Raw genomic sequence first — 26,625 nt, 5'->3', positions numbered from 1 at the left:
CACATCTCAGGATTATTAGTCCAGGCCTCTGGATTACTAGTCCAGTAACATAATCACTACACTACAGTACCCATGATTTCTTCCTGTAATAATTGTTGTGTAGACAATGATCTACAGAGGTGTTAGTCCACTTTCCGCCATCCTGTCAGAGATTCAATGGTCAAGCCTGGCAGTACCTCTCGAAACTGGTCTTCGAACCACCAGAACTCGGCTAGACTCTCCAGGTCCTTCTGGCGCTGGTTGGACACCTGAACCAGGCGATGGACCTCCTCATCCACCTGGTTATAGAGGGCACAGGTCGTCTCCATGGCATCCCTGTCAGTAATTTAGAATGCCACAATCAGTAGAGGCAATTTGGTTTGCTTTGTCTGCTTCCAATCCTCCTTAGATATGGGGGGTGGTGCCAGAGGCCTGGAGAATTACAAATGTTACATCCTTGTTCAAAAAAAGGCTGCAGGGATAAATCCAGCAACTGCAGGCCAGTCAGTTTAACCTCAGTGATGGGGAAGCTTTTAGAAACAATAACCAGGGACAAAATTAACAGTCACTTGGACAAGTGTCAATTAATTAAGGAAAGCCAGCACTGATTTGTCAAAGGCAACTTGACTGAGTTTTTTGATGAGGTAACAGAGAGGGTTGATGAGGGCAATGCAGTTGACGTGGTGTACATGGACTTCCAAAAGGCATTTGATAAGGTGCCACACAATAGGCTTGCCAGCAAAGTTGAAGCCCATGGAATACAAGGGACAGTGGCAGCATGGATATGAAATTGGCTCAGTGACAGGAAACAGAGAGTAGTGGTGAAGGGTTGTTTTTCGGACTGGAGGAAGGGATACAGTGGTGTTCCCCAGGGGTCGGTACTTGGACCACTGCTTTTCTTGATATATATGTTAATGACTTGGACTTGGGTGTACAGGGCACAATTTCAACATTTACAGATGAGACAAAACTTGGACGTATAGGCAACAGTGAGGAAGATAGTGATAGGCTTCAGGAGGGCATAGACAGACCGGTGGAGTGGGTGGACACGTGGCAGATGAAATTTAACGCAGAAAAGTGTGAAGTGATACATTTTGGTAGGAAGAACGAGGAGAGGCATTATAAACTAAAGGGTACAATTCTAAAGGGGGGCACATGAATAGAGAGACCTGGGGGTTTATGTGCACACATCATTGAAGGTGGGAATGCAGGTTAAGAAAAAGCTTACGTGATCCTGGGCTTCATAAATAGAGGCACAGAGTACAAAAGCAAGGACGTTATGATGAATCTTTATAAAACACTGGTTCGGCCACAACTGGAGTATTGTGTCCAATTCTGGGAATCGCAATTTAGGAAAGATTAGAGAGGATGCAGAAAAGATTTAAAAGAATGGTTCCAAGGATGAGGGACTTCAGTTATGTGAATAGACTGGAGAAGCTGGGGTTGTTCTCCTTGGAGCAGAGGAGGCTGAGAGGAGATTTGATCGAGGTGTTCAAAATCATGATGGGTCTAGACAGAGTAGATAGAGAAACTGCTCCCATTGGTGGAAGGGTCGGGAACCAGAGGACACAGATTTAAGGCGATTGGCAGAAAAAACAAATACGACTTGTGGAAAGAAAAATTTACGCAGCGAGTGGTTAGGATCTGGAACGCGCTGCCTAACAGGGTGGTGGGGGCAGACTCAATCGTGGCTTTCAAACATGGAATTGGATAAGTATCTGAAGGAAAAAAAATATGCAGGGCTACGGGGAAAGGGCGGGGGAGTGGGATTAACTGACGTTCTCTTGCAGAGAGCCGGCACGGGCTCGACGGGCCGAATGGCCTCCTTCTGTGCTGTAACCGTTCTATGATTCCATGATTTTATTAAACAGCAACTGGGTTACAGACCATGCTTGACCCACTGCTCCACCCAGTCAGAGACAGACGCCAATCCGCCAAAATAACCATTATGCTAACGTACCCTCGCAATCAGAGGTATTGTTTTAAACAACAATTATCTGACCGATTTAAGCTGCCAAACAGTTAAAAATGAGACATTGCTCAATAAAACTGCCTCCGATGCCAAGAGATTCCAGTTGCCAGCCCCTACGGGCTGAACCGTGACCTCTGCTTTTCGGAGTCACACTGATTTGGTGGGACCGGAATTCTGTTGGCCAGCAGCAGGGCTTCAAAGACTGCGGGGGAGGAGCTCGGAACATCATGAGACAGCGACATTCCTCAGCTAAACAGCAGCCCCGCGGTCAGGGGGAGTGAGTGGAATAATCAGCAGCATTGTGAGGGCGAGTGCGATGTGACCTTTCAGACGGAGCCAAGGCATTAAAGAGAGACTGCGAGGGATCCGGCTGTTGAGTCACATGAAAAAATTCTCTCCGTCCCAGGAATGTCAAATTCGGACGCTGTGCCTGGATAACAGGGTCAGAATGTTGACCTTTCACCCTCTGGGGTCAAATTCAGCCACAGATGGAAGGGGGGGGGGTGATGGTTAAGGTCTCCTCTCTCTGTTGGAAGACTGGGTGGGGGCAGTGGGTCAGAACCTTCATCGTTCACCCTCTGGGGTCAAATCCAGCCCCAGAGGGAGTGATTGGTCTCTATTCTCCGATGGGGGAACTGGCTGGGACAGTGGGTCAGATGCTGACCTTTCACCCTTGGAGACCTGGGGTCAAATCCAGTCACAGTCAGCGTGGGATGAATTCCTTATCATGGTCTTTGCGAAATTGAGTTTTCTGTAAAGATGGGCTCTTTTTGCACAAATTGTGCCGTGGCCCAAGGCGCCACCATTTTGAAACTCACCTGTAGTCCTCTGAGCCGCTGATGGTGGCCGTCTCTCTCCTCAGCTTTACCAAGATGGCAGCTCCTTCCTGCTGAAGCCCAATTAGCCTTGCATCCTGCAGCACCTGTCTCATTAACATCTGATCCTCTTCGATGAGAACAGGAACTTCCTGTCATATAAACAGAATACTATGTCACAGGGAGACATGTTCTCAGCCCAAAATATTTATGTATTCCTCATCACACACCCCACCCTCAATATACAAGGCCCCCAGTTACAACACTCTCTCTGTTGCACCACACCCTTAATACAAAGCTCTGTTTTAACTCTCTCTGTTACACCCAACCCTCAATACAAGGCCCCCAGTTACAACACTCTCTCTGTTACACCAAACCCTTAATACAAAGCTCTGTTTTAACTCTCTCTGTTACACCTCATCCTCAATACAAGGCCCCCAGTTACAACATTCTCTCTGTTACACCCCACACTTAATACAAAGCTCTGTTTTAACTCTCTCTGTTACAACCCACGCTCAATACAAGGCTCTCAGTTATAACACACTCTCTGTTACACCCCAATCTCAGTATAAAGAAAAAACGGCAGTTATCCCACGGACCGATCAAAAGACCGAGAGATTAACCTTACCATAGCAATAAAAGGTTTGGATTTATATAGCACCTTTCATGACCACCGGACGTTTCAAAGCGCTTCACAGCCAATGAAGTACTTTTGAAGTCGAGTCACTGTTGTAATGTAGAGGAGCTCCCACTTACAACGCTCTACCTGTCACACACCCCACCCTCAATATAATGGTCTCTGTTATAACACGCTCTCTGATACAACCCACCCTCAGTATAACCCTCTGTGTGGGTGATGGAGGAGCTGGTATCTGAGAGTGGGACACACTGTGTGTGGATGATGGAGGAGCAGGTATCTGAGAGTAGGACACACTGTGTGGGTGATGGAGCAGGTATCTGAGAGTGGGACACAGTGTGTGTGGGTGATGGAGGAGCAGGTATCTGAGAGTGGGACACACTGTGTGTGGGTGATGGAGGAGCAGGTATCTGAGAGTGGGACACACTGTGTGTGGGTGATGGAGGAGCAGGTATCTGAGAGTGGGACACACTGTGTGTGGGTGATGGAGGAGCAGGTATCTGAGAGTGGGACACACTGTGTGTGGGTGATGGAGAAGGTACCTGAGAGTGGGACACACTGTGTGGGTGATGGAGGAGCAGGTATCTGAGAGTGGGACACACTGTGTGTGGGTGATGGAGGAGCAGGTATCTGAGAGTGGGACACACTGTGTGTGGGTGATGGAGGAGCAGGTATCTGAGAGTGGGACACACTGTGTGTGGGTGATGGAGGAGCAGGTATCTGAGAGTGGGACACACTGTGTGTGGGTGATGGAGCAGGTATCTGAGAGTGGGACACACTGTGTGTGGGTGATGGAGGAGCAGGTATCTGAGAGTGGGACACACTGTGTGGGTGATGGAGGAGCAAGTATCTGAGAGTGGGACACACTATGTGTGGGTGATGGAGGAGCAGGTATCTGAGAGTGGGACACACTGTGTGTGGGTGATGGAGGAGCAGTTATCTGAGAGTGGGACACACTGTGTGTGGGTGATGGAGCAGGTATCTGAGAGTGGGACACAGTGTGTGTGGGTGATGGAGGAGCAGGTATCTGAGAGTGGGACACACTGTGTGTGGGTGATGGAGGAGCAGGTATCTGAGAGTGGGACACACTGTGTGGGTGATGGAGGAGCAAGTATCTGAGAGTGGGACACACTGTGTTTGGGTGATGGAGCAGGTATCTGAGAGTGGGACACACTGTGTGTGGGTGATGGAGGAGCAGGTATCTGAGAGTGGGACACACTGTGTGGGTGATGGAGGAGCAAGTATCTGAGAGTGGGACACACTGTGTGTGGGTGATGGAGGAGCAGGTATCTGAGAGTGGGACACACTGTGTGTGGGTGATGGAGGAGCAGGTATCTGAGAGTGGGACACACTGTGTATGGGTGATGGAGGAGCAGGTATCTGAGAGTGGGACACACTGTGTGTGGGTGATGGAGGAGCAGGTATCTGAGAGTGGGACACACTGTGTATGGGTGATGGAGGAGCAGGTGTCATAGAGTGGGACACATTGTGTGTGGGTGATGGAGGAGCAGGTATCTGAGAGTGGGACACACTGTGTGTGGGTGATGGAGGAGCAGGTATCTGAGAGTGGGACACACTGTGTGTGGGTGATGGAGGAGCAGGTATCTGAGAGTGGGACACACTGTGTGTGGGTGATGGAGAAGGTACCTGAGAGTGGGACACACTGTGTGGGTGATGGAGGAGCAGGTATCTGAGAGTGGGACACACTGTGTGTGGGTGATGGAGGAGCAGGTATCTGAGAGTGGGACACACTGTGTGTGGGTGATGGAGGAGCAGGTATCTGAGAGTGGGACACACTGTGTGTGGGTGATGGAGGAGCAGGTATCTGAGAGTGGGACACACTGTGTGTGGGTGATGGAGCAGGTATCTGAGAGTGGGACACACTGTGTGTGGGTGATGGAGGAGCAGGTATCTGAGAGTGGGACACACTGTGTGGGTGATGGAGGAGCAAGTATCTGAGAGTGGGACACACTATGTGTGGGTGATGGAGGAGCAGGTATCTGAGAGTGGGACACACTGTGTGTGGGTGATGGAGGAGCAGTTATCTGAGAGTGGGACACACTGTGTGTGGGTGATGGAGCAGGTATCTGAGAGTGGGACACACTGTGTGTGGGTGATGGAGGAGCAGGTATCTGAGAGTGGGACACACTGTGTGGGTGATGGAGGAGCAAGTATCTGAGAGTGGGACACACTGTGTGTGGGTGATGGAGGAGCAGGTATCTGAGAGTGGGACACACTGTGTGTGGGTGATGGAGGAGCAGGTATCTGAGAGTGGGACACACTGTGTGTGGGTGATGGAGGAGCAGGTATCTGAGAGTGGGACACACTGTGTGTGGGTGATGGGAGAAGGTATCTGAGAGTGGGACACACTGTGTGGGTGATGGAGGAGCAGGTATCTGAGAGTGGGACACACTGTGTGTGGGTGATGGAGCAGGTATCTGAGAGTGGGACACACTGTGTGTGGGTGATGGAGGAGCAGGTATCTGAGAGTGGGACACACTGTGTGGGTGATGGAGGAGCAGGTATCTGAGAGTGGGACACACTGTGTGTGGGTGATGGAGGAGCAGGTATCTGAGAGTGGGACACACTGTGTGGGTGATGGAGGAGCAGGTATCTGAGAGTGGGACACACTGTGTGTGGGTGATGGAGGAGCAGGTATCTGAGAGTGGGACACACTGTGTGGGTGATGGAGGAGCAGGTATCTGAGAGTGGGACACACTGTGTGTGGGTGATGGAGGAGCAGGTATCTGAGAGTGGGACACACTGTGTATGGGTGATGGAGGAGCAGGTATCTGAGAGTGGGACACACTGTGTGTGGGTGATGGAGGAGCAGGTATCTGAGAGTGGGACACACTGTGTATGGGTGATGGAGGAGCAGGTGTCATAGAGTGGGACACATTGTGTGTGGGTGATGGAGGAGCAGGTATCTGAGAGTGGGACACACTGTGTGTGGGTGATGGAGGAGCAGGTATCTGAGAGTGGGACACACTGTGTGTGGGTGATGGAGGAGCAGGTATCTGAGAGTGGGACACACTGTGTGTGGGTGATGGAGGAGCAGGTATCTGAGAGTGGGATACACTGTGTATGGGTGATGGAGGAGCAGGTATCTGAGAGTGGGACACACTGTGTGTGGGTGATGGAGGAGCAGGTATCTGAGAGTGGGACACACTGTGTATGGGTGATGGAGGAGCAGGTGTCATAGAGTGGGACACATTGTGTGTGGGTGATGGAGGAGCAGGTATCTGAGAGTGGGACACACTGTGTGTGGGTGATGGAGGAGCAGGTATCTGAGAGTGGGACACACTGTGTGTGGGTGATGGAGGAGCAGGTATCTGAGAGTGGGACACACTGTGTGTGGGTGATGGAGGAGCAGGTATCTGAGAGTGGGATACACTGTGTATGGGTGATGGAGGAGCAGGTATCTGAGAGTGGGACACACTGTGTATGGGTGATGGAGGAGCAGGTATCTGAGAGTGGGACACACTGTGTGTGGGTGATGGAGGAGCAGGTATCTGAGAGTGGGACACACTGTGTATGGGTGATGGAGGAGCAGGTGTCATAGAGTGGGACACATTGTGTGTGGGTGATGGAGGAGCAGGTATCTGAGAGTGGGACACACTGTGTGTGGGTGATGGAGGAGCAGGTATCTGAGAGTGGGACACACTGTGTGTGGGTGATGGAGGAGCTGGTATCTGAGAGTGGGACACACTGTGTGGGTGATGGAGGAGCAGGTATCTGAGAGTGGGACACACTGTGTGTGGGTGATGGAGGAGCAGGTATCTGAGAGTGGGACACACTGTGTGGGTGATGGAGGAGCAGGTATCTGAGAGTTGGACACACTGTGTGTGGGTGATGGAGGAGCAGGTATCTGAGAGTGGGACACACTGTGTGTGGGTGATGGAGGAGCAGGTATCTGAGAGTGGGACACACTGTGTGTGGGTGATGGAGCAGGTATCTGAGAGTGGGACACACTGTGTGTGGGTGATGGAGGAGCTGGTATCTGAGAGTGGGACACACTGTGTGGGTGATGGAGGAGCAGGTATCTGAGAGTGGGACACACTGTGTGTGGGTGATGGAGGAGCAGGTATCTGAGAGTGGGACACACTGTGTGGGTGATGGAGGAGCAGGTATCTGAGAGTTGGACACACTGTGTGTGGGTGATGGAGGAGCAGGTATCTGAGAGTGGGACACACTGTGTGTGGGTGATGGAGGAGCAGGAAAATGAGAGTGGGACACACTGTGTGTGGGTGATGGAGGAGCAGGTATCTGAGAGTGGGACACACTGTGTGTGGGTGATGGAGGAGCAGGTATCTGAGAGTGGGACACACTGTGTGTGGGTGATGGAGGAGCTGGTATCTGAGAGTGGGACACACTGTGTGGGTGATGGAGGAGCAGGTATCTGAGAGTGGGACACACTGTGTGTGGGTGATGGAGGAGCAGGTATCTGAGAGTGGGACACACTGTGTGGGTGATGGAGGAGCAGGTATCTGAGAGTTGGACACACTGTGTGTGGGTGATGGAGGAGCAGGTATCTGAGAGTGGGACACACTGTGTGTGGGTGATGGAGGAGCAGGAAAATGAGAGTGGGACACACTGTGTGTGGGTGATGGAGGAGCAGGTATCTGAGAGTGGGACACACTGTGTGTGGGTGATGGAGGAGCAGGTATCTGAGAGTGGGACACACTGTGTGTGGGTGATGGAGGAGCAGGTATCTGAGAGTGGGACACACTGTGTGTGGGTGATGGAGGAGCAGGTATCTGAGAGTGGGACACACTGTGTGTGGGTGATGGAGGAGCAGGTATCTGAGAGTGGGACACACTGTGTGTGGGTGATGGAGCAGGTATCTGAGAGTGGGACACACTGTATGTGGGTGATGGAGGAGCAGGTATCTGAGAGTGGGACACACTGTGTGTGGGTGATGGAGGAGCAGGTATCTGAGAGTGGGACAGACTGTGTGGGTGATGGAGGAGCAGGTATCTGAGAGTGGGACACACTGTGTGTGGGTGATGGAGGAGCAGGTATCTGAGAGTGGGACACACTGTGTGTGGGTGATGGAGGAGCTGGTATCTGAGAGTGGAGAGGTGTGTACTGTGGTGTCAGTGTCGACGTGTGAGCTGCTCCGGTTACCTCGACAGACTCAGGCAGTTTCTTGGCCTCCAGTTGGTCGTTGGTGCTGCGCAGAAAGTCGACGGTTGCCCTGCAGGCGTGGAGCAGGGACTCCAGACGCTGGAAGAGGTGGAAAATTGTATTAGTGTGTTTGCAGGGTGCGGACATTGCCTTGTGGGACCCCTTGCGAAGATTTGGTTTGGGGCCGAAATACTTAGCACTGGATAAGCCCCTGACCTGCACGGAGCCGCGTGCAGCCCTGCGGGTGGCAGGGTCCAACTCTGCACCATACAAGGGAGGCAAAGTCCGAGAGAGAGAGAGAGAGAGAGAAACTGAGAGGGGGACAGAGAGAGAGAGAGATAGAGAGAATCGAATAGAGAGAGACACACACACAGACAGAGTGTGTGAGAGAGAGAGAAACTGAGAGAGAAGAGACACACACACACATATACAGTGTGTGAGAGAGAGAAACACACACACATACACATACACAGAGTGTGTGAGAGAGAGAGAGAGAAACTGAGAGTTGGACAGAGAGACAGAGAGAGAAACTGAGAGAGAGACACACACAGAGTGTGGGAGAGAGAGAGACATACACACACAGAGTGAGAGGGAGAGACAGAGAGAAACTGAGAGACAGAGAAACAGAGAGAGAGAGACTGAGAGAGAGAGAGAGAAACTGATAGAGAGACAGAGAGAGATAAACAGAGAGAGAAACTGAGAGAGAGAGAGAGAGATAGAGAGAGAGAGAGAGTTATGTATGTAATAACTCGATAGACTGAATACTGTAAACTCACTCAGGAGCAAACCTGGCTGAACTTTATTCGGGCCCAAAGTGCCCGCATTACATGGTGGCTTCCTTTATATACCTGGCCCGCACACACGTGCGTACAGCCCAATGACCTCCGACAGTGGCGCTCCCTGGTGGCTAGTAACCCCAAGCATGCATACATGACAACATCACCCTTTAAGATTTTAGTATCAGTCTTTTTACAAGTTAAGACGGTCCAGGGCTTTCCGCTTATGAATTAGAAACATAGAAAATAGGTGCAGGAGTCGGCCATTCGGCCCTTCGAGCCTGCACCACCATTCAATAAGATCATGGCTGATCATTCAACCTATGTACCCCTTTCCTGCTTTCTCTCCATACCCTTTGATTCCTTTGGCCGTAAGGGCCATATCTAACTCGCTTTTGAATATATCCAATGAACTGGCCTCAACAACTTCTGCGGTAGTGAATTCCACAGGTTCACCACTCGCTCAGTGAAGAAGTTTCTCCTCATCTCGGTCCTAAATGGCTTACCCCTTGTTCTTAGACTGTGACCCCTGGTTCTGGAACTCCCCAGCAACGGGAATATTCTTCCTGCCTCCAACCTGTCCAATCCTGTCAGAATTTTATATGTTTCTATGAGATCCCCTCTCATTCTTCTAAACTCCAGTGGATACAAGCCCAGTTGATCCAGTCTCTCCTCATATGTCAGTCCTGCCATCCTGGGAATCAATCTGGTGAACGTTCGCTGTACTCCCTCAATAGCAAGAATGTCCTTACTCAGATTAGGAGACCGAAACTGAACACAATATTCCAGGTGTGGCCTCACCAAGATTCTGTACAACTGCAGTAAGACCTCCCTGTTCCTATACTCAAATCCCCTTGCTATGAAGGCCAACATGCCATTTGCCTTCTTCACCGCCTGCTGTACCTGCATGCCAAACTTCAATAACTGATGTACCATGACACCCAGGTCTTGTTGCATCTCCCCTTTTCCTAATCTGTCACCATTCAGATAATATTCTGTCTTCCTGTTTTTGTCACCAAAGTGGATAACCTCACATTTATTCACATTATACTGCACCTGCCATGCATTTGCCCACTCACCTAACCTGTCCAAGTCACCGTGCAGCCTCTTAGCATCCTCCTCACAGCTCACACCGCCACCCAGTTTAGTGTCATCTGCAAACTTGGAGATATTACATTCAATTCCTTCATCTAAATCATTAATGTATATTGTAAATAGCTGGGGTCCCAGCACTGAGCCCTGCGGCATTTCACTAGTCACTGCCTGCCATTCTGAAAAGGCCCCGTTTATCCCGACTCTCTGCTTCCTGTCTGCCAACCAGTTCTCTATCTACGTCAGTACATTACCCCCAGTACCATGTGCTTTAATTTTGCACATTAATCTCTTGTGTGGGACCTTGTCAAAGCCTTTTGAAAGTCCAAATACACCACATCCACTGGTTCTCCCTTGTCCACTCTACTAGTTACATCCTCAAAAAATTCTAGGAGATTTGTCAAGCATGATTTCCCTTTCATAAACCCATGCTGACTTGGACCGATCCTGTCACTGCTTTCCAAATGCGCTGCTATTTCATCTTTAATAATTGATTCCAACATTTTCCTCACTACCGATGTCAGACTAACCGATCTATAATTAACCGTTTTCTCTCTCCCTCCTTTTTTAAAAAGTCGTGTTACATTAGCCACCCTCCAGTCCATAGGAACTGATCCAGAGTCAATAGAATGTTGGAAAATGATCACCAATGCATCCACTATTTCTAGGGCCACTTCCTTAAGTACTCTGAGATGCAGACAATCAGGCTCTGGGGATTTATCGGCCTTCAATCCTATCAATTTCCAGAACACAATTTCCTGACTAATAAGGATTTCCTTCAGTTCCTCCTTCTCACTAGACCCTCGAATACCTAGTATTTCCGGAAGGTTATTTTTGTCTTCCTTCGTGAAGACAGAACCAAAGTATCTATTCAATTGGTCTGCCATTTCTTTGTTCCCCATTATAAATTCACCTGATTCTGACTGCAAAGGACCTACATTGGTCTTCACTAATCTTTTTCTCTTCACATATCTGTTGAAGCTTTTGCAGTCAGTTTTTACATTCCCTGCAAGCTTACTCTCATACTCTATTTTCCCCCTCCGAATTAGACCCCTTGTCCTCCTCTGCTGAATTCTAAATTTCTCCCAGTCCTCAGGTTTGCTGCTTTTTTTGGCCAATTTATATGCCTCTTCCTTGAATTTAACACTATCCCTAATTTCCCTTGTTAGCCATGGTTGAGCTACCTTCAATTGATCGTCTCAGTTTAACTCCAGTTCTGGGTGAGTGTTCTGAGTCAGTTATGACTGGAGGCTGGGTTTAGCCGATCTGATGGGAGTGGCAATGACCATGTCAGAGATTGAAAGTCCAGATTCATTGATGACGGCGGAGTCCTCTGATGACTGAGGGTAGATTGTTTGGTCACACAGCAGCACGATCGTGATTTTGACGTCTGTTTTCAACACGATTATTCAAGTCAGTATGGACAAGAGAGAGCTTGGTCTTGAGACCTCTCTTCTCAAAAGTTCAGCAGGGGAGACCCCGGTAAATGTGTGGGGTCTTGTCCTGTAACTAAGCAATATGCATGACAAGTGAGTCTGCAGTGAACCCTGAGTTACACGTTTCATACTTTGCTTGATTGTTTGACCAGCACGGTCTGCTTGACCATTAGAAGCAGGTTTGAAAGGTGCTGACCTCACATGTTTAATACTATTGAGTTTCATGAACTCTTGAAACTCCAGACTTGTGAAACAAGATCCGTTGTCACTCACAACGATGTCAGGCAGACCACTGAGTAGCAAACATGACACGAAGGCTCTCAATGGTAGCTGTGGATGTGCTGGATGATATGATTATACACTCTATCCATTTGGAATATGTATCCACCACAACTAAAAACATCTTACCCAGGAAAGGACCCGCAAAGTCGATGTGGATCCTCGACCATGGTTTGGACGGCCACGACCACAGACTCAGCGGAGATTCCGCTGGCACTTTACTAAGCTGCATGCAAGTGTTGCACTGAAGCACACATGATTCCAGATTAGAGTCAATTCCAGGCCACCATCGGTGAGACCTGGCGATGGCTTTCATCATTACAATACTGGGATGAGTGCTGTGGAGATCACGTACAACTTTCTCTCTGCCTTTCTTAGACATAATACGATTACCCCACAGTAAACAATCTGACTGAATGGATAATTTGTCTTTGCGACGGTTGTAAGGTTTGGTCTCATCACACATTTCCATAGGTGTAGCAGACCAATCACCACTAAGGACACAACGTTTCACAACCGATAAAATCGGGTCCTGGCTGGTCCAGGTCCTAACTTGTTGAGCAGTGACAGGGGTTCCTTCACTCTCAAAAGCATCCAGTAGATCTGCAGGTTGTGGCGTCTCCACCTCCGGTGTGGGCAACGGCAGACGGCTCAGTGCATCGGCACAATTCTCGGTGCTAGGTCTATGGCGAATGACATAACCATAGGCAGATAATGTCAGCGCCCATCTCTGGATGTGGGACGATGCATTGGTATTGATACCTTTGTTTTCGGAAAACAATGAAATGAGTGGCTTGTGATCCGTTGTGAGTTCAAAACGAAGACCAAACAAGTACTGATTCATCTTTTTAACCCCATACACGCAGGCTAAAGCTTCTTTTTCTACCATGCTGTAGGCTCTTTCCGCCTTTGACAAAATTTTCGAAGCATTCGCAACAGGTTGTAGTTTACCCGACTCATTAGCTTGTTGGAGCACGCAGCGAACCCCATATGATGAAGCATCACAGGCCAATACTAGACACTTACACTTTCACAGGCCAATACTTGACAATGTGTCAGCAACTTGTTAGAGCAAAGCAGATTTGTAGCTTTCTCGAAAACTCTATCTTGAGACACACCCCAAACCCAGTTGTCACCTTTTCTGAGCAGCATGTGCAGTGGCTCTAATAAAGTGCTCAATCTAGGTGAGAAATTACTGAAGTAGTTTAGTTGACCAAGGAACGAACGCAGCTCCGTCACATTCTGAGGCCTGGGTGCATTTTTGATCGCATCAGGCCTACGGACTCGAAAACCAAGGCCATCAGCAGCAATCTTCCTCCCCAGAAATTCAACTTCCGGTGCCATGAAGACGCACTTTGAACGTTTCAGCCTGAGTTCCAGCCGATGTAGAACCTCTTCAAGATTGTTCAGGTGTTCGGCAGTGTCACGACCTGTGACAGAATGTCACTTTGGAACATGACGGTTCTCGGGACGGACTTCAGTTGACGCCCCATGTTCCTCTGAAATATGGCTGCAGCTGAGTGAATTCCAAAAGGACACCTGTTGTAGATAAACAGTCCTTTATGAGTGTTGATGCACGTAAGTTTCTTCGACGTGTCGACGAGCTCCTGTGTCATGTAGGCCGACGTCAGATCCAGTTTAATGAATGACTTCCCACCGGCTAGTGTTGCAAACAGGTCATCAGCCTTCGGTAACGGGTACTGATCCTGTTTCGAAAATCGGTTGATCATGACCTTGTAGTCTCCACAAATCCTGACAGTGCCATCATTCTTCAACACAGGAACAATGGCATTGGTTAAATTCGTTAAATTCGACCGGTGATATGACCCCTTCACGTTGGAGTCTGTCCAGCTCAATTTCGACCTTCTCCCTCATCATGTACGGAACAGCCCGAGCTTTGTGATGGACGGGTCTTGCAGCCGAGTCCAGGTGAATCTGCACCTTGGCTCCCGTGAAATTGCCGATGCCCGGTTCAAACAGCGAGCAAAACTTGCTCAGCACTTGAGCACACAAAGTGTTGTCCACTGATAACAACGCTTTGATATTGTTCCAATTCCATTTTTTGAGCCAATTCCTGCCGAACAGCGATGGACCATTTCATGCAACGACCCATAACGGTAGATCATGAACCACACCATCATACGACACCTTGACTACTGCACTGCCAATCACCGGTATGAGTTCTTTGGTGTAAGTACGCAACTTGACATTGACTGGACTCTGCTTAGGCTTCACAGCCTTAGTGTCCCACAGCTTGTCGAATGTCCTTTGGCTCATTATTGACTGACTCGCACCCGTGTCCAATTCCATCGATAGCGGCACGCCATTTAGTTTCACATTAACCATTATCGGTTGGCTCTTTGTCAGGAACAAATACAGTCCATACACTTCCTCCGCGGGTATCTCGAGTTGCATATCCAGGTCCATGCTGGACTGGTCGTCATCATCCACGTGGTGAGTCGCAGCACGCTTGCTCAGTTGTGGACACATTAGCTGAAGATGCCCCACTCTCGAACAGCCTTACAGATGTACTGTTTAAAACGACACTGATGATGCCGATGATTGCCCCCACAACAACACGGTGAAATCGGTTTTATACCCGTTGGCGGACTTTGAGCAGGTACAGGTTTCGCATACGCAATCGAGTAGGCCCTGCCATAAGCAGCTCTATCATATGACGACACAATCTTGTTTACAGTACTTGCCGTGGAGCTCCGACTCTTCGATATCTGCCTTAAATTATCATCCGGCGTCATGCATGCCTGGGCAATCGCGATGGCCTTGCTCAAATCCAGTGTCTCCGCAGCCAATAACTTCCGGAGGATCACCTCGAGGTTGATTCCTATTACGAAGAAATCTTGCAGCATGTCTCCCAACGCATCTTCGAACTTACATGGCCCAGCAAGACGCCTTAGGTCAGCGACGAATTCCGACACATCCTGGCCCTCAGAACGAACATGTGTGTCGAATAGATATCATGAGATGATGATGCCTTCTTTTGGTTTGAGATGGTCACGTACCAGAGCACACAATTCCTCATGGTCCTTGCCCGTTGGATGTGTGGGCGAGAGGAGATTCATGAGGCCATAGATTTTCGGACCGCAAACAGTGAGCAAAACCGCCCTGCGCCTAACTGCATCAGTAGTTTCCTCCATTTTGTTGGCCACGAAGTACTGGTCCAGGCGATCGATAAAATCTGACCAGTCCTCTCCCTCCAAGAATCTCTCCAGAATTCCAATGGTGCTCATTTTGCACGCGAAAGTTCTTGAGTTACCTCGTCGTCAAATGTTATGTATGTACTAACTCGATAGACTGAATATTATAAACTCACTCAGGAGCAAACCTGGCTCAACTTTATTCGGGCCCAAAGTGCCCGCATTACATGGTGGCTTCCTTTATATACCTGGCCCCCACACACGTGCGTACAGCCTAGTGACCTCCGACAGTGGCGCCCCCTGGTGCCTAGTAACCCCAAGCATGCATATATGACAGAGAGAGAAACTGAGAGAGAGAGGGACAGAGAGAGAAACTGAGAGAGGGAGAGACAGAGAGAGAATCTGAGAGAGAGAGATAAAGAGACAAAGTGTGAGAGAGAGTGCAAGAGAGAGAAACTGAGAGACAGAGAGAGAAACTGAGACAGAGAGAGATAGAGCGTGAGAAAGAGGGAGAGAAATTAAGAGACAGAGAAACTGAGAGAGAGACAGAGAAACTGAGAGAGAGAGAGAGAGAAAAACTGAGAGTGAGAGAGAGAGAGAGAGAAAGAAACTGAGATAAAGAGAGAGAAACTGACAGAGCGAGACAGAGAGAAACTGAGAGAGACACAATGTGAGAGAGAGAGAGAGAGAAACTGAAAGAGAGAGACAGAGAGAGTGAGAGAGACAGAGAGAGAGAGAGAGAGAGAGAAACTGAGAGAGAGAAACTGAGAGAGAGACAGAGAGAGTGAGAGAGAAACTGAGAGAGAGAGAGAGAGAGAGAGAGAAACTGAGAGAGGGAGAGAGAGAGAGAAACTGAGAGAGAGAGAGAAACTGAGAGAGAGACAGAGAGAGTGAGAGAGAAACTGAGAGAGAGAGAAACTGAGAGAGAGAGAGAGAGAGAGAGAAACTGAGAGAGACAGAGAGAGTGAGAGAGAGAGACAGAGAGAGTGAGAGAGAGAGACAGAGAGAGAAACTGAGAGAGAGAAACGAAGAGAGAGACAGAGAGAGAAACTGAGAGAGACAGAGAGAGAGAGAGAGACAGAGTGTGAAACTGAGAGAGATAGAGAGAGAGACTGAGCAAGAGACAGAGAGAGAGACTGAGAGAGACAGAGACAGTGTGAGAGAGACAGAGAGCGAGAGAGAGAGAGACAGAGAGAGAGACACAGAGAGACAGAGAGAGAAACTGAGAGGAAGAGAGAGAGGGAGAGAAACAGAGTGTGAGGGAGAGAGAAACAGAGAGTGAGAGAGACAGGGAGAGACAGAGTGTGAGAGAAAAACTGAGAAAGGCACAAAGAGACTGAGAGAAAGCAAGAGAGAGACTGGGAGAGACGGAGAGCAAGAAAAGATAGAAATACTTTTCTATCGCGCCTTTCATGACCACCGGACGTCTCAAGGCGCTTAACAGCCAATGAAGTACTTTAGGAGTGTGGTCACTTGTAATGTGGGAAACGTAGCAGCCAACATGCGCCCAGCAAGCTCCCACACACAGCAATGTGATAATGACCAGATAATCTGGTTTATGTTATGTTGATTGAGGAATAAATATTGGCCCAGGACACCATGGATAACTCCCCTGCACTTATTCGAAATAGTGCCATGGGATCTTTTACGTCCACCTGAGAGAGCAGACGGGACCTTGGTTTAACGTCTCATCTGAAAGACGGCACCTCCGACAGTGCAGCGTTCCCTCAGCACTGCACTGGAGTTGTTATGTATGTAAACATTATAACTGTGTAAGACTTGCCACCAGAGGGCGCACCTGTTGGAGGCCCAAGGGTCACTTGCACATAAGGGAGTATAAAAGGTTGTCTGCCATGCTGCTTTGGCACTCCGGAGTTTTATTAAAGAGACAAAGGTCACATCAGTTGAAGTACTCAGTCTTATGAAGTTATTCTGAACATAACAATTGGCGACAAGTAACTGATCACGAACTTTCACGCGGTTATGGCTGCCGTTGGTATTCTTGAACGATCTGTAGAGGGTGATGATTGGGAAGCCTTCGTTGAACTTCTCGACCAGTACTCCATGGTCAACGAGCTGGATGCGGACAATAAAGCGATCAAGCGCAGGGCAGTTCTCCTCACCATTTGTGGGTCTACAACATACATCAAGCATCTGCTAGCACCGATGAAACCAACGGAAAAGACATATGCAGAGTTGTGTATGCTGGTTCGGGAATACCTCAAGCCGAAGGAGAGCATCTTAATGGCCAGGTATCGCTTCTATATGCACCACCGCTCCGAGGTCCAGGACGTGGCGAGTTATGTCACTGACCTAAGACGGCTTGCGGGACCTTGCGATTTTGCTGGATATTTGGGGGAAATGCTGCAGGACTTTTTCATGCTTGGAATCGGCCATGAGGTCATTCTTCACAAGCTGCTGTCTGCCGAATTCCCAGACCTGAACAATAGCCCAGGCTTTCATGTCCATGAACAACACTACTAAACTGATATCTTCTCAGCGTCGAAGCTCACCGGCAAGTACTGTGCATAAAATAGCGCTGTTAGCAGGCAGAACTGTACATGACAGGGCCTGCACGCCTGCAGTTGCAAGTCCGAGAATGACTCAGAGTTCGCCGTGGGGCGTGAATGCGAATCCATTAACACCATGTTGGCGTTGCGGGGATAATCGTTGAGCCCATCAATGTCGATGCAAGCACTACGTGTGCAAAAGCTGTGAAACAATGGGACACCTCCAGCGAATGTGCAAACGTGCTGCGACTCACCACATGGCAGAGTCGGCAGAAGATGACCGATCCAAAGTGGATCACGCAGAACGAGTAAGAGAGGCAACTCAACCCGAGGCCGAGGAAGAAGTGTATGGGGTACACACCTTCACCACCAAGAGCCCTCCTAAAATGCTGAAAGTCAAATTAAACGGCATTCCAGTTTCCATGGAGTTGGACATGGGGGCGAGTCAGTCAATTATGAGACAGAAGGCTTTTGAGAAACTGTGGAGCAACAAGGCACAGAGGTCCGATTTATACAAAGCTGCGCAATTACACCAAGGAGCTCATACCAGTCATTGGCAGTGCAGCAGTGAAGATATCGTACGATGGAGCTGTGCATCACTTATCTCTGTGGATTGTACCAGGCGATGGCCCAACGCTGTTCAGCAGAAGCTGGCTGGGAAAAATCCGATGGAACTGGGACACCATCAAAGCACTGTCTTCAGTGGATGACGCCTCATGCGCTCAAATGCTGAGCACATTTCCGGCGCTATTTGAACCAGGCATCGGCAACTTCACAGGCGCCAAGGTGCAGATCCATCTAGTCCCTGATGCACAGCCTGTTCATCACAAGGCTCGAGCAGTTCATAGAAACATAGAACATAGAAAATAGGTGCAGGAGCAGGCCATTCGGCCCTTCAAGCCTGCACCGCCATTCAATATGATCATGGCTGATCATGCAACTTCAATACCCCACCCCTGCCTTCTCTCCATACCCCCTGATCCCTTTAGCCGTAAGAGCCATATCTAACTCCCTTCTGAATATATCCAACAAACTGGACTCAACAACATATGATGAGGGAGAAAGTCGAGATTCAACTGGACAGACTTCAACCAGAGGAAATCATATCGCCAGTTGAGTTCAATGAGTGGGCCAGCCCAATCGTTCCGGTGTTGAAAAGCGATGGCATGATCAGAATCTGCAGAGACTACAAGGTAACGATCAACTGAGTCATGCTACAGGACCAGTATCCACTACCCAAGGCGGATGACCTGTCCACAATGTTAGCAGGGGGGCAAGTCGTTCACTAAATTGGATCTAACCTCCGCTTACATGACACAGGAACTGGCTGAATCTTCAAAAAGATTGATGTGCATCAACACACACAAAGGACTGTTTATATACCGCAGTTGCCCTTTTGGGATTCGTTTGGATGCGTATACGGGGTTAAGAAAATGCACCAATACCTATTTGGTTCGAGCCTGAAACCGACCACAAACCGCTCATTTCGCTGTTTTCAGAAAGCAAAGGTATAATAAACACCAATGCTTCGTCTCGCATCCAAAGATGGGCACTAAGATTGTCCGCTTATGACTATGTTATCCGCCACAGATCAAGCACGGAGAACTGTGCTGATGCCCTCAGTCGGCTACCATTGCTCACCACCGGGGTGGGAATGGCGCAACCCGCAGACTTGCTTCTGGTCATGGATATTTTTGAGAGCGAGGGGTCACCCGTCCAGGGTCCTGTGCTATCATTAGTAAAAAGTTGCGTCCTCATTGGGAGCTGGTCGGCTATTCCCGGGGAAATGCAAAATGAAATTAAGCCATTTCAATGACGTAAAGATGGAATGTCCATCCAGTCGGATTGTCTCTTATGGGGTAATCACGTGGTTTTGCCAAAAAAAGGCAGGGAAACGCTTATACACGACCTACATAGTCATGATGAAGGCTATCGCCAGGTCGCACGTTTGGTGGCCTGGCATTGACTCGGATTTGGAGTCATGCGTACACCAATGTAACACTTGCTCAGTTTGGGCAATGCACCAAGGGAGGCTCCACTGAGTCTGAGGTCATGGCCCTCCAAACCGTGGTCCAGGATCCATGTAGATTTCACTGGCCCCCTTCTAGGAAAGATGCTCTCAGTAGTAGTGGAAGTAGAAGTAGAAATGGATTTAACATGTAATCATGTCATCCTGCACATCCACTATCACCATTGAAAGCCTCCGGGCCATGTTTGCCACCCATGGCTTGCCCGACGTCCTTGTCAGTGACAATGGACCGTGTTTCACCAGTGCGGAATTCAACGAGTTTATGACCCGCAATGGCATTAAGCATGTCAGGTCTGCTCCGTTTAAGCCCGCATCCAACAGTCAAGCGGAAGGGCAGTCCAAACTATCAAGCAGAGCTTGAAACGCGTGACGGACGGCTTCCTGCAGACCCGGTTATCTCGGGTTCTGCTCAGCTACCGGACACGACCCCACTCGCTCACCGGGATTCCTCGGCGGAATTGTTAATGAAGAGAGCACTCAAAACCAGGCTCTCCTTAGTCCACCCGGATCTTAATGGTCACGTGGAAATCCGGTGTCACTGGCAAAACATGTACCACGATCACTGACAACCAGGAACAATTTGAAGAGGACATCACCATCATTGATCCACCAATACACATCAAACCAGCCGTTAATCAAGAGGATGAACCCACCATGCCCCACAGTCCGGTCAGACCAGCCGTGCTGCAGTGCAGCAATGGCCTGACCAACTCACCCATGCCAGGGTTTGAACTCAGATGTTCAACCAGGGAGCGAAGGGCCCCGGACCGCCTCAACTTGTATCAAAGACTTTGGGGGGGGGTGGGGGGAGGAGTGATGTTATGTATGTAAACATTATAACTGTGTAAGACTTGCCACCAGAGGACAAGGGTCACCTGCACACCTCATATAAAAGGTTGTCTGCCATGCTGCTTTGGCACTCTGGGGCTATATTAAAGAGACTAAGGTCACATCAGTTTAAGCTTACAGTACTCAGTCTTGTGAAGTTATTCTGAACGTAACAGGAGTGTCAGCTAGATTTATGTGATCTGGTTCCTGGAGTGGGACTTGAACCTGCTACCTTGTGACTCAGATGAGTGTGCTACTCACTGAGCCACAGCTGACACTGAGATTGACTAGAGACTGAGAGCGAGAGACAGACAGAGAGAGCGAGCGAGACTGAGAAAGCAAGATAGAGGGAAACAGAGAGAGGCAGAGAGAGAGAGACAGAGACAGATAGACAAAGAGAGACAGAGATGGAGAGAGAGAGATATCCTCCCTCCATTCCTCTGCTCACTCTTGTCCTCCCCGCCCTCCCCTTCTCCCTCTATTCTTTCGTCACACCCGCTTCCGTCCATGCATCATTCACTCCCGTCCCCATCCCTCGATTCTCATTGGCTTCCTCCCCCTCCTTCACTCATTTCCCCTCTTCCCTTTATCATCCACTCACTCTCCTTTTCCCTCCCTCCTCTGCTGCCTACCTCCTTCCTTCCCTCTCCGCTCACTTCTTTCGTCCGTACACTCCCTCCTGACCTCTCTCGCTCCGCTGCTCATTTCCCTCCTCCCTCCATCATCTGCACAATCCTTCCTCCCTCCTGCTGTTCCTCTCTCCTCCGCTCCTCTGTCCTCCCTCTCCCTCCCCCGCTCCCTCTGTCCTCCCCCGCTCCCCATCCTAAATCCCATACCCCGCTCCCCCTGTCCTCCCCTCCTCCTCTCCCTCCCCGCTCCCTCTGTTCTCCCTCCCCTCCCCCACTCCCTCTGCCCTCCGTCCCCTCCCCTGCTCCCTATCCTCCCCTCCGCCACTCCTTACCCTCCCTCACCTCTCCCACTCTCCCCATCATCCCTCCCCATCTCCTCTCTCTCCCTGCTCCCTCTGCCCTCCCACCCCTCCCTCTGTTCTCCCTCCCCTCCCCCACTCCTTCTGTCCTCCCTCCCCCGCTCCCCCTGCCCTCCCTCGCTCCCCCGTCCTCCCTCCCCTGCTCCCTCTGTCCTCCCCTGCTCCCCATCCTAAATCCCATCCCCCGCTGCCCCTGTCCTCACTTCCCTCCCCTCCCTCTGTCCCCTCTCCTGCTCCCTCCCCTCCCCTCCTCTCCCTCCCCCACTCCCCACCCCTCCTTCCAGGCACCGTCCTCCAGTACTTCCCCTAAGTGGCCTGTTCTTTACGTGCCCAGGTCGCGAGTGGCCACAGGACATTCGGCCACAGGGTGCGTCACAGCACAGCCAAGCCCTTGTTCTGTGCTCATCCGACCTCCGCGCCTCTTTCAGCAGGAGTCACTGGATCAGGAATGCGGAAATTCTCTCTCTGATCCGGGTCGGGGAGGAGGGGGCGGCTACAACTGAAGCCAATTGTAGCCGCCCCCTCCCCCCCCCCCACCCATTCATGGCTTGGATCAGCTAACTCAGCACTGACCGGGTAAGGGCTCCGTGGGCCTCAGTTACACAGCACACAATTGCGGGTTCCAGCTCGGGCTCCAGGCGAGTGCCAAGAAGCCACACAAGATACTCACCACCCGATAGCGGACCCATTTCTCGTGACAGTACGGGAAGTCTCCGGCGAAGTGCTGCGTCAGCTGGGCGGGCTCCACGTGCTTGTGCAGGTTCCGCACCGCCGTCAGGAGCTCCACCTGTGGGCAGAATTGTTACAGAGCACGTGAGCGCGGGGTGAAGGGACGGCAGGATCTCACCTCGAGGCCACTGCCTCCTTCAACTCATCACCAGACGCCCACGTCTCAAAAACCATGTTATAAATAGGTTCGGCAGGACCAGGGGCACAAATTTAAGTTGCATAGGTTAGACATCAGGAGGTAATTCTTTTCCCAGAGAACAGTAGACCTCTGGAACAAGCTGGCATTTCATGTGGTGGATGCAGACTCGCTGAATTCCTTCAAGCGAAAGCTGGATTTGTTTCTGTCTGTGGCGGAGATCACCTCTTACAGAAGGAAGATACTGCAGGAAATTTAATGGCCAGATTGATCTCCTGGATTAGTTTTGATCGCCTAGATGGGTAGGAGAGGAATTTCACAGATTTCTTTTCCCAAATTGGCCTGGGTTTATTATCTGTTTTTTTTGCCTCTCCCAGGAGATCACAGGGTTTGGGGTGGGGTGGAGTGTACATGTTGTGATACACAGGGTATGGCAATTGTGTGGGACAGGCTCCATCGACCAGATGGTCTTTACCTGTCCGTCATTGTTCGTAGAGTGTCGGGATAAATGGTTCATTCTCTGGTTGGCAATCAGTAACTAGTGGGGTGCCGCAGGGATCAGTGATGGGACCCCAACTATTTACAATCTATATTAACGACTTGGAAGAAGGCACTGAGTGTAACGTAGCCAGGTTTGCTGACGATACAAGGATGGGAGGAAAAGCAATGTCCGAGGAGGACACAAAAAATCTGTAAAAGGACATAGACAGGCTAAGTGAGTGGGCAAAAATTTGGCAGATGGAGTATAATGTTGGAAAGTGTGAGGTCATGCACTTTGGCAGAAAAAAAATCAAGGAGCAAGTTATTATTTAAATGGAGAAATGTTACAAAGTGCTGCAGTACAGCGGGATCTGGGGATATTTGTGCATGAAACACAAAAAGGATTGTATGCAGGTGATCAGGAAGGCCAATGGTATCTTGGCCTTTATTGCAAAAGGGATGGAGTATAAAAGCTACAGTTATACAGGATATTGGTGAGGCCACACCTGGAATACTGCGTACAGTTTTGGTTTCCATATTTACAAAAGGATATACTTACTTTGGAGGCAGTTCAGAGAAGGTTCACTCGGTTGATTCCGGTGATGAGGGGGTTGACTTATGAGGAAAGGTTGAGTAGGTTGGGCCTCTATTCATTGGAATTCAGAAGAATGAGAGGCGGTCTTATCGAAACGTATAAGATTATGAGGGGGCTTGACAAGGTGGATGCAGAGAGGATGTTTCCACTGATGGGGGAGACTAGAACTTGAGAGCATGATCTTAGAATAAGGGGCCGCCCATTTAAAACACAGATGAGGAGGAATTTCTTCTCTCGGAGGGTTGTAAATCTGTGGAATTCGCTGCCTCAGAGAGCTTTGGAAGCTGGGACATTGAATAAATTTAAGATAGAAATAGACAATATCTTGAATGATAATGGGATAAAGGGTTATGGGGAGCGGGCGGGGAAGTGGACCTGAGTCCATGATTGGATCAGCCATGATCTTATTGAACGGCGGAGCAGGCTCAAGGGGCCGTATGGCCTACTCCTGTTCCTATTTCTTATGTTCTTAAGTTCTTATGTAAGTTCGTAAAAGGCAGTGCCAGAGAACTATCGGGCAATTTTTTTTTTTTGCGCCTGTAAATCAAATGCCCCCTTATTAAAGGGGCATTAAAACCGACACATTAAACAAATTAAACTTTGGACGTAAAACAAATCAAATTAAAATTGGGTTGCCGGGGGTGATGATGCACTCCAGTCCCTCCGGCGTCCACCTCTGGCGGAAGGCCGTGAGCGTACCGGTGGACACCGCGTGCTCCATCTCCAGGGACACCCTGGCTCAGATGTAACCGCGGAAGAGAGGCAGGCAGTCAGGCTGAACGACCCCCTCGACCGCCCGCTGCCTAGACTGGCTGAAGGCCCCCTTGGCTAGGCCCAGGAGCAGCCTACGAAGAAGCCCTCCGACCTACCCGCTCCCCTCCGCACAGAATGCCCAAAGATCAGGAGCGTGGGACTGAAGTGCAAACCAGAATTTGAGGAGCAGCCCCTTCAAATATTGGAATTGGGGGGCTACAACCTCGCACATTCAACATAACTATCTGGCTATTAGTTTGAATTCAGTTACAGGCAAGACGCTCGAAGCTATCACAAATGAATGTCTTTATGATGGAAAAGAAAGGAATTTATCAGAGGCATAACTTCAGGAGAGGACGGTGGCGTCTCACTAATTCAACCCAATTTTTTGAAGAAGGCACCAGGTTTTAAAAAAAAAGGGGGGAAAATTGCCCCTTTTTAATAGTCCCGTTAGTACCTCTGGGGGCTTCTTCAAATGGAGGAATGGGGCACAAGGTCGTTTTTGCCCGGGGGGAGGGGGGGGGCGGGCGGTGCTACCGCCTCCCGGTAAATTGCCGCGAAGGTTTGGAGGAGCTGTCCTGGCTGCGGTGCGCCTTGCGGTGAGCGACTCGGGCCCCCGCTCAACCGCGATGAGGTCATCGCTGTGCGCAGCTATCCCTCACTGCCCCGACCCCTTAATGCCCGGCGGGGGGAAATTGCCGGAGGCTGGCGCGGGCTGATGTCAACGCCAGCTTCGCGACGGCAGCCACTCGGGGGGGGGCGCTGTTTGAAGGGGAGGCCTGCAGCGCCCCATTGCATTGGAGGCAGTTCAGAGAAGGTGCACTCGGTTGATTCCTGAGATGAAGGGTTTGACTGATGAAGACAGGTTGAGCAGGTTGGGCCTATGCACGTTGGAGTTCAGAAGAATGGGAGGTGATCTTATTGAAACGTATAAGATTCTGAGGGGGCTCGACAGGGTAGATGCAGAGAGGATGTTTCCCTCGTGGGGGAATCTAGAACTAGGGGGCATTGTTTTAGAATAAGGGGTCGCCCGTTTAAAGCGGAGCTGTGGAGGCTGGGTGATTGAATATATTTAAGGCGGAGATAAACAGATTTTTGAGCGATAAGGGAGTGAAGGGTTATGGGGAGCGGGCGGGGAAGTGGAGCTGTGTCCATGATTGGATCAGCCACGATCTTATTGAATGGCGGAGCAGGCTCGAGGGGCCAGATGGCCTACTCCTGCTCCTATTTCTTATGATATATTCTTATGCCCCGGGCTGCCATCTTAGCTGGTCGGCTGTCTCTTGTGTCGGCTCGACCATGGCGGCCCTAGTCTTGGGTGCCGGGTCACTGGCCTAGTTTCACGTGTCCCTGGTGGCCCAGTGGCGGCCACCAAAGGGCCATGCAGAGAGCACAGCGGCCCTCCCCCGTTGCAGTGCGTTGGCGCTATGCGGAGCAACCACGTAGCGTTGGACTCGGTGCCCGCACTGCCGCCCCGCCAGCGCTCCCTCAAAGGATGCAGAGTGCCAGAGACAGCGCTCCGCTTCCTTTGAGGGGCCGCTGGCCCAATTCCGCACCAGGGGCAGGACTTCCGGGCTGGCCGATAAAAGTCCCGGCCCTGCAAAGTTACCGCCCCTAATCGGTGCACGGGGCAATTTCGCCCCCACAAAGCCTTTCATGACCTTATGACATCCCAGATCAATGATGGACTTTTTGCACTGTTGTAATGTAAGGGAAGTGGCAGCCAGGTTGCATACAGCAAGTTTCCACAGGTGTTGAGGTAGGAGTGGCTTAGCCAGTCACATGATGTTCACAAGACTCAATAAAACCCCAGTCAGTTGGGTTCAGGGCTCCACGATGAGGCAGGTGGATGTGAGCCTGGTGGATGAACTGGTAATGTGTCAAGTGATTGTTAAAACCTTTGTTAATAAACCAACTAGTTCTTAATAGCAATGCGTTGAGGCCAATTCACTAAATATATTCAAAAGGGAGTTAGATGAAGTCCTTACTACTCGGGGGATCAAGGGGTATGACGTGAAAGCAGGAAGGGGGTACTGAAGTTTCATGTTCAGCCATGAACTCATTGAATGGCGGTGCAGGCTAGAAGGGCTGAATGGCCTGCTCCTGCACCTATTTTCTATGTTTCTATGTTTCTAATTCTTAAGCAAAAAGCCATGAAGCAAATACATTACATGTTTTGATCGAGTAAATAAGGAGAAACGGTTTCCACTGGCGGGAGGGTTGGTAACCAGAGGATACACACATTTAATGTAAGTGGGAAAAGTGCCAGAGGGGAAATGAGGAGAAATTTCTTTACGCAGCGAGTTGCT

General features: G+C 50.0%; 1 protein-coding gene across 1 annotated transcript in view; it reads right to left on the bottom strand.

Annotated features, from left to right (window-relative positions):
* The window catches only part of LOC139235686 (uncharacterized), a 161,331-nt gene that overhangs the window by 63,853 nt on the left and 70,853 nt on the right, over nucleotides 1–26,625 (bottom strand). The window contains exons 8-11 of the mRNA XM_070866725.1: nucleotides 22,294–22,410; nucleotides 8,531–8,629; nucleotides 2,770–2,918; nucleotides 177–315 (exon numbers count right to left, since the gene is read on the bottom strand). Coding sequence (XP_070722826.1) covers nucleotides 177–315; nucleotides 2,770–2,918; nucleotides 8,531–8,629; nucleotides 22,294–22,410 — 504 coding nt within the window. The remainder of the gene's footprint in view (nucleotides 1–176; nucleotides 316–2,769; nucleotides 2,919–8,530; nucleotides 8,630–22,293; nucleotides 22,411–26,625) is intronic.

The sequence above is a fragment of the Pristiophorus japonicus genome, chromosome 23, assembly GCF_044704955.1.
Source record: "Pristiophorus japonicus isolate sPriJap1 chromosome 23, sPriJap1.hap1, whole genome shotgun sequence".
Taxonomy (NCBI): domain Eukaryota; kingdom Metazoa; phylum Chordata; class Chondrichthyes; family Pristiophoridae; genus Pristiophorus; species Pristiophorus japonicus.
Note: the sequence above shows the minus strand (reverse complement) of the source record. Positions and strands in the feature narration are given on the sequence as shown.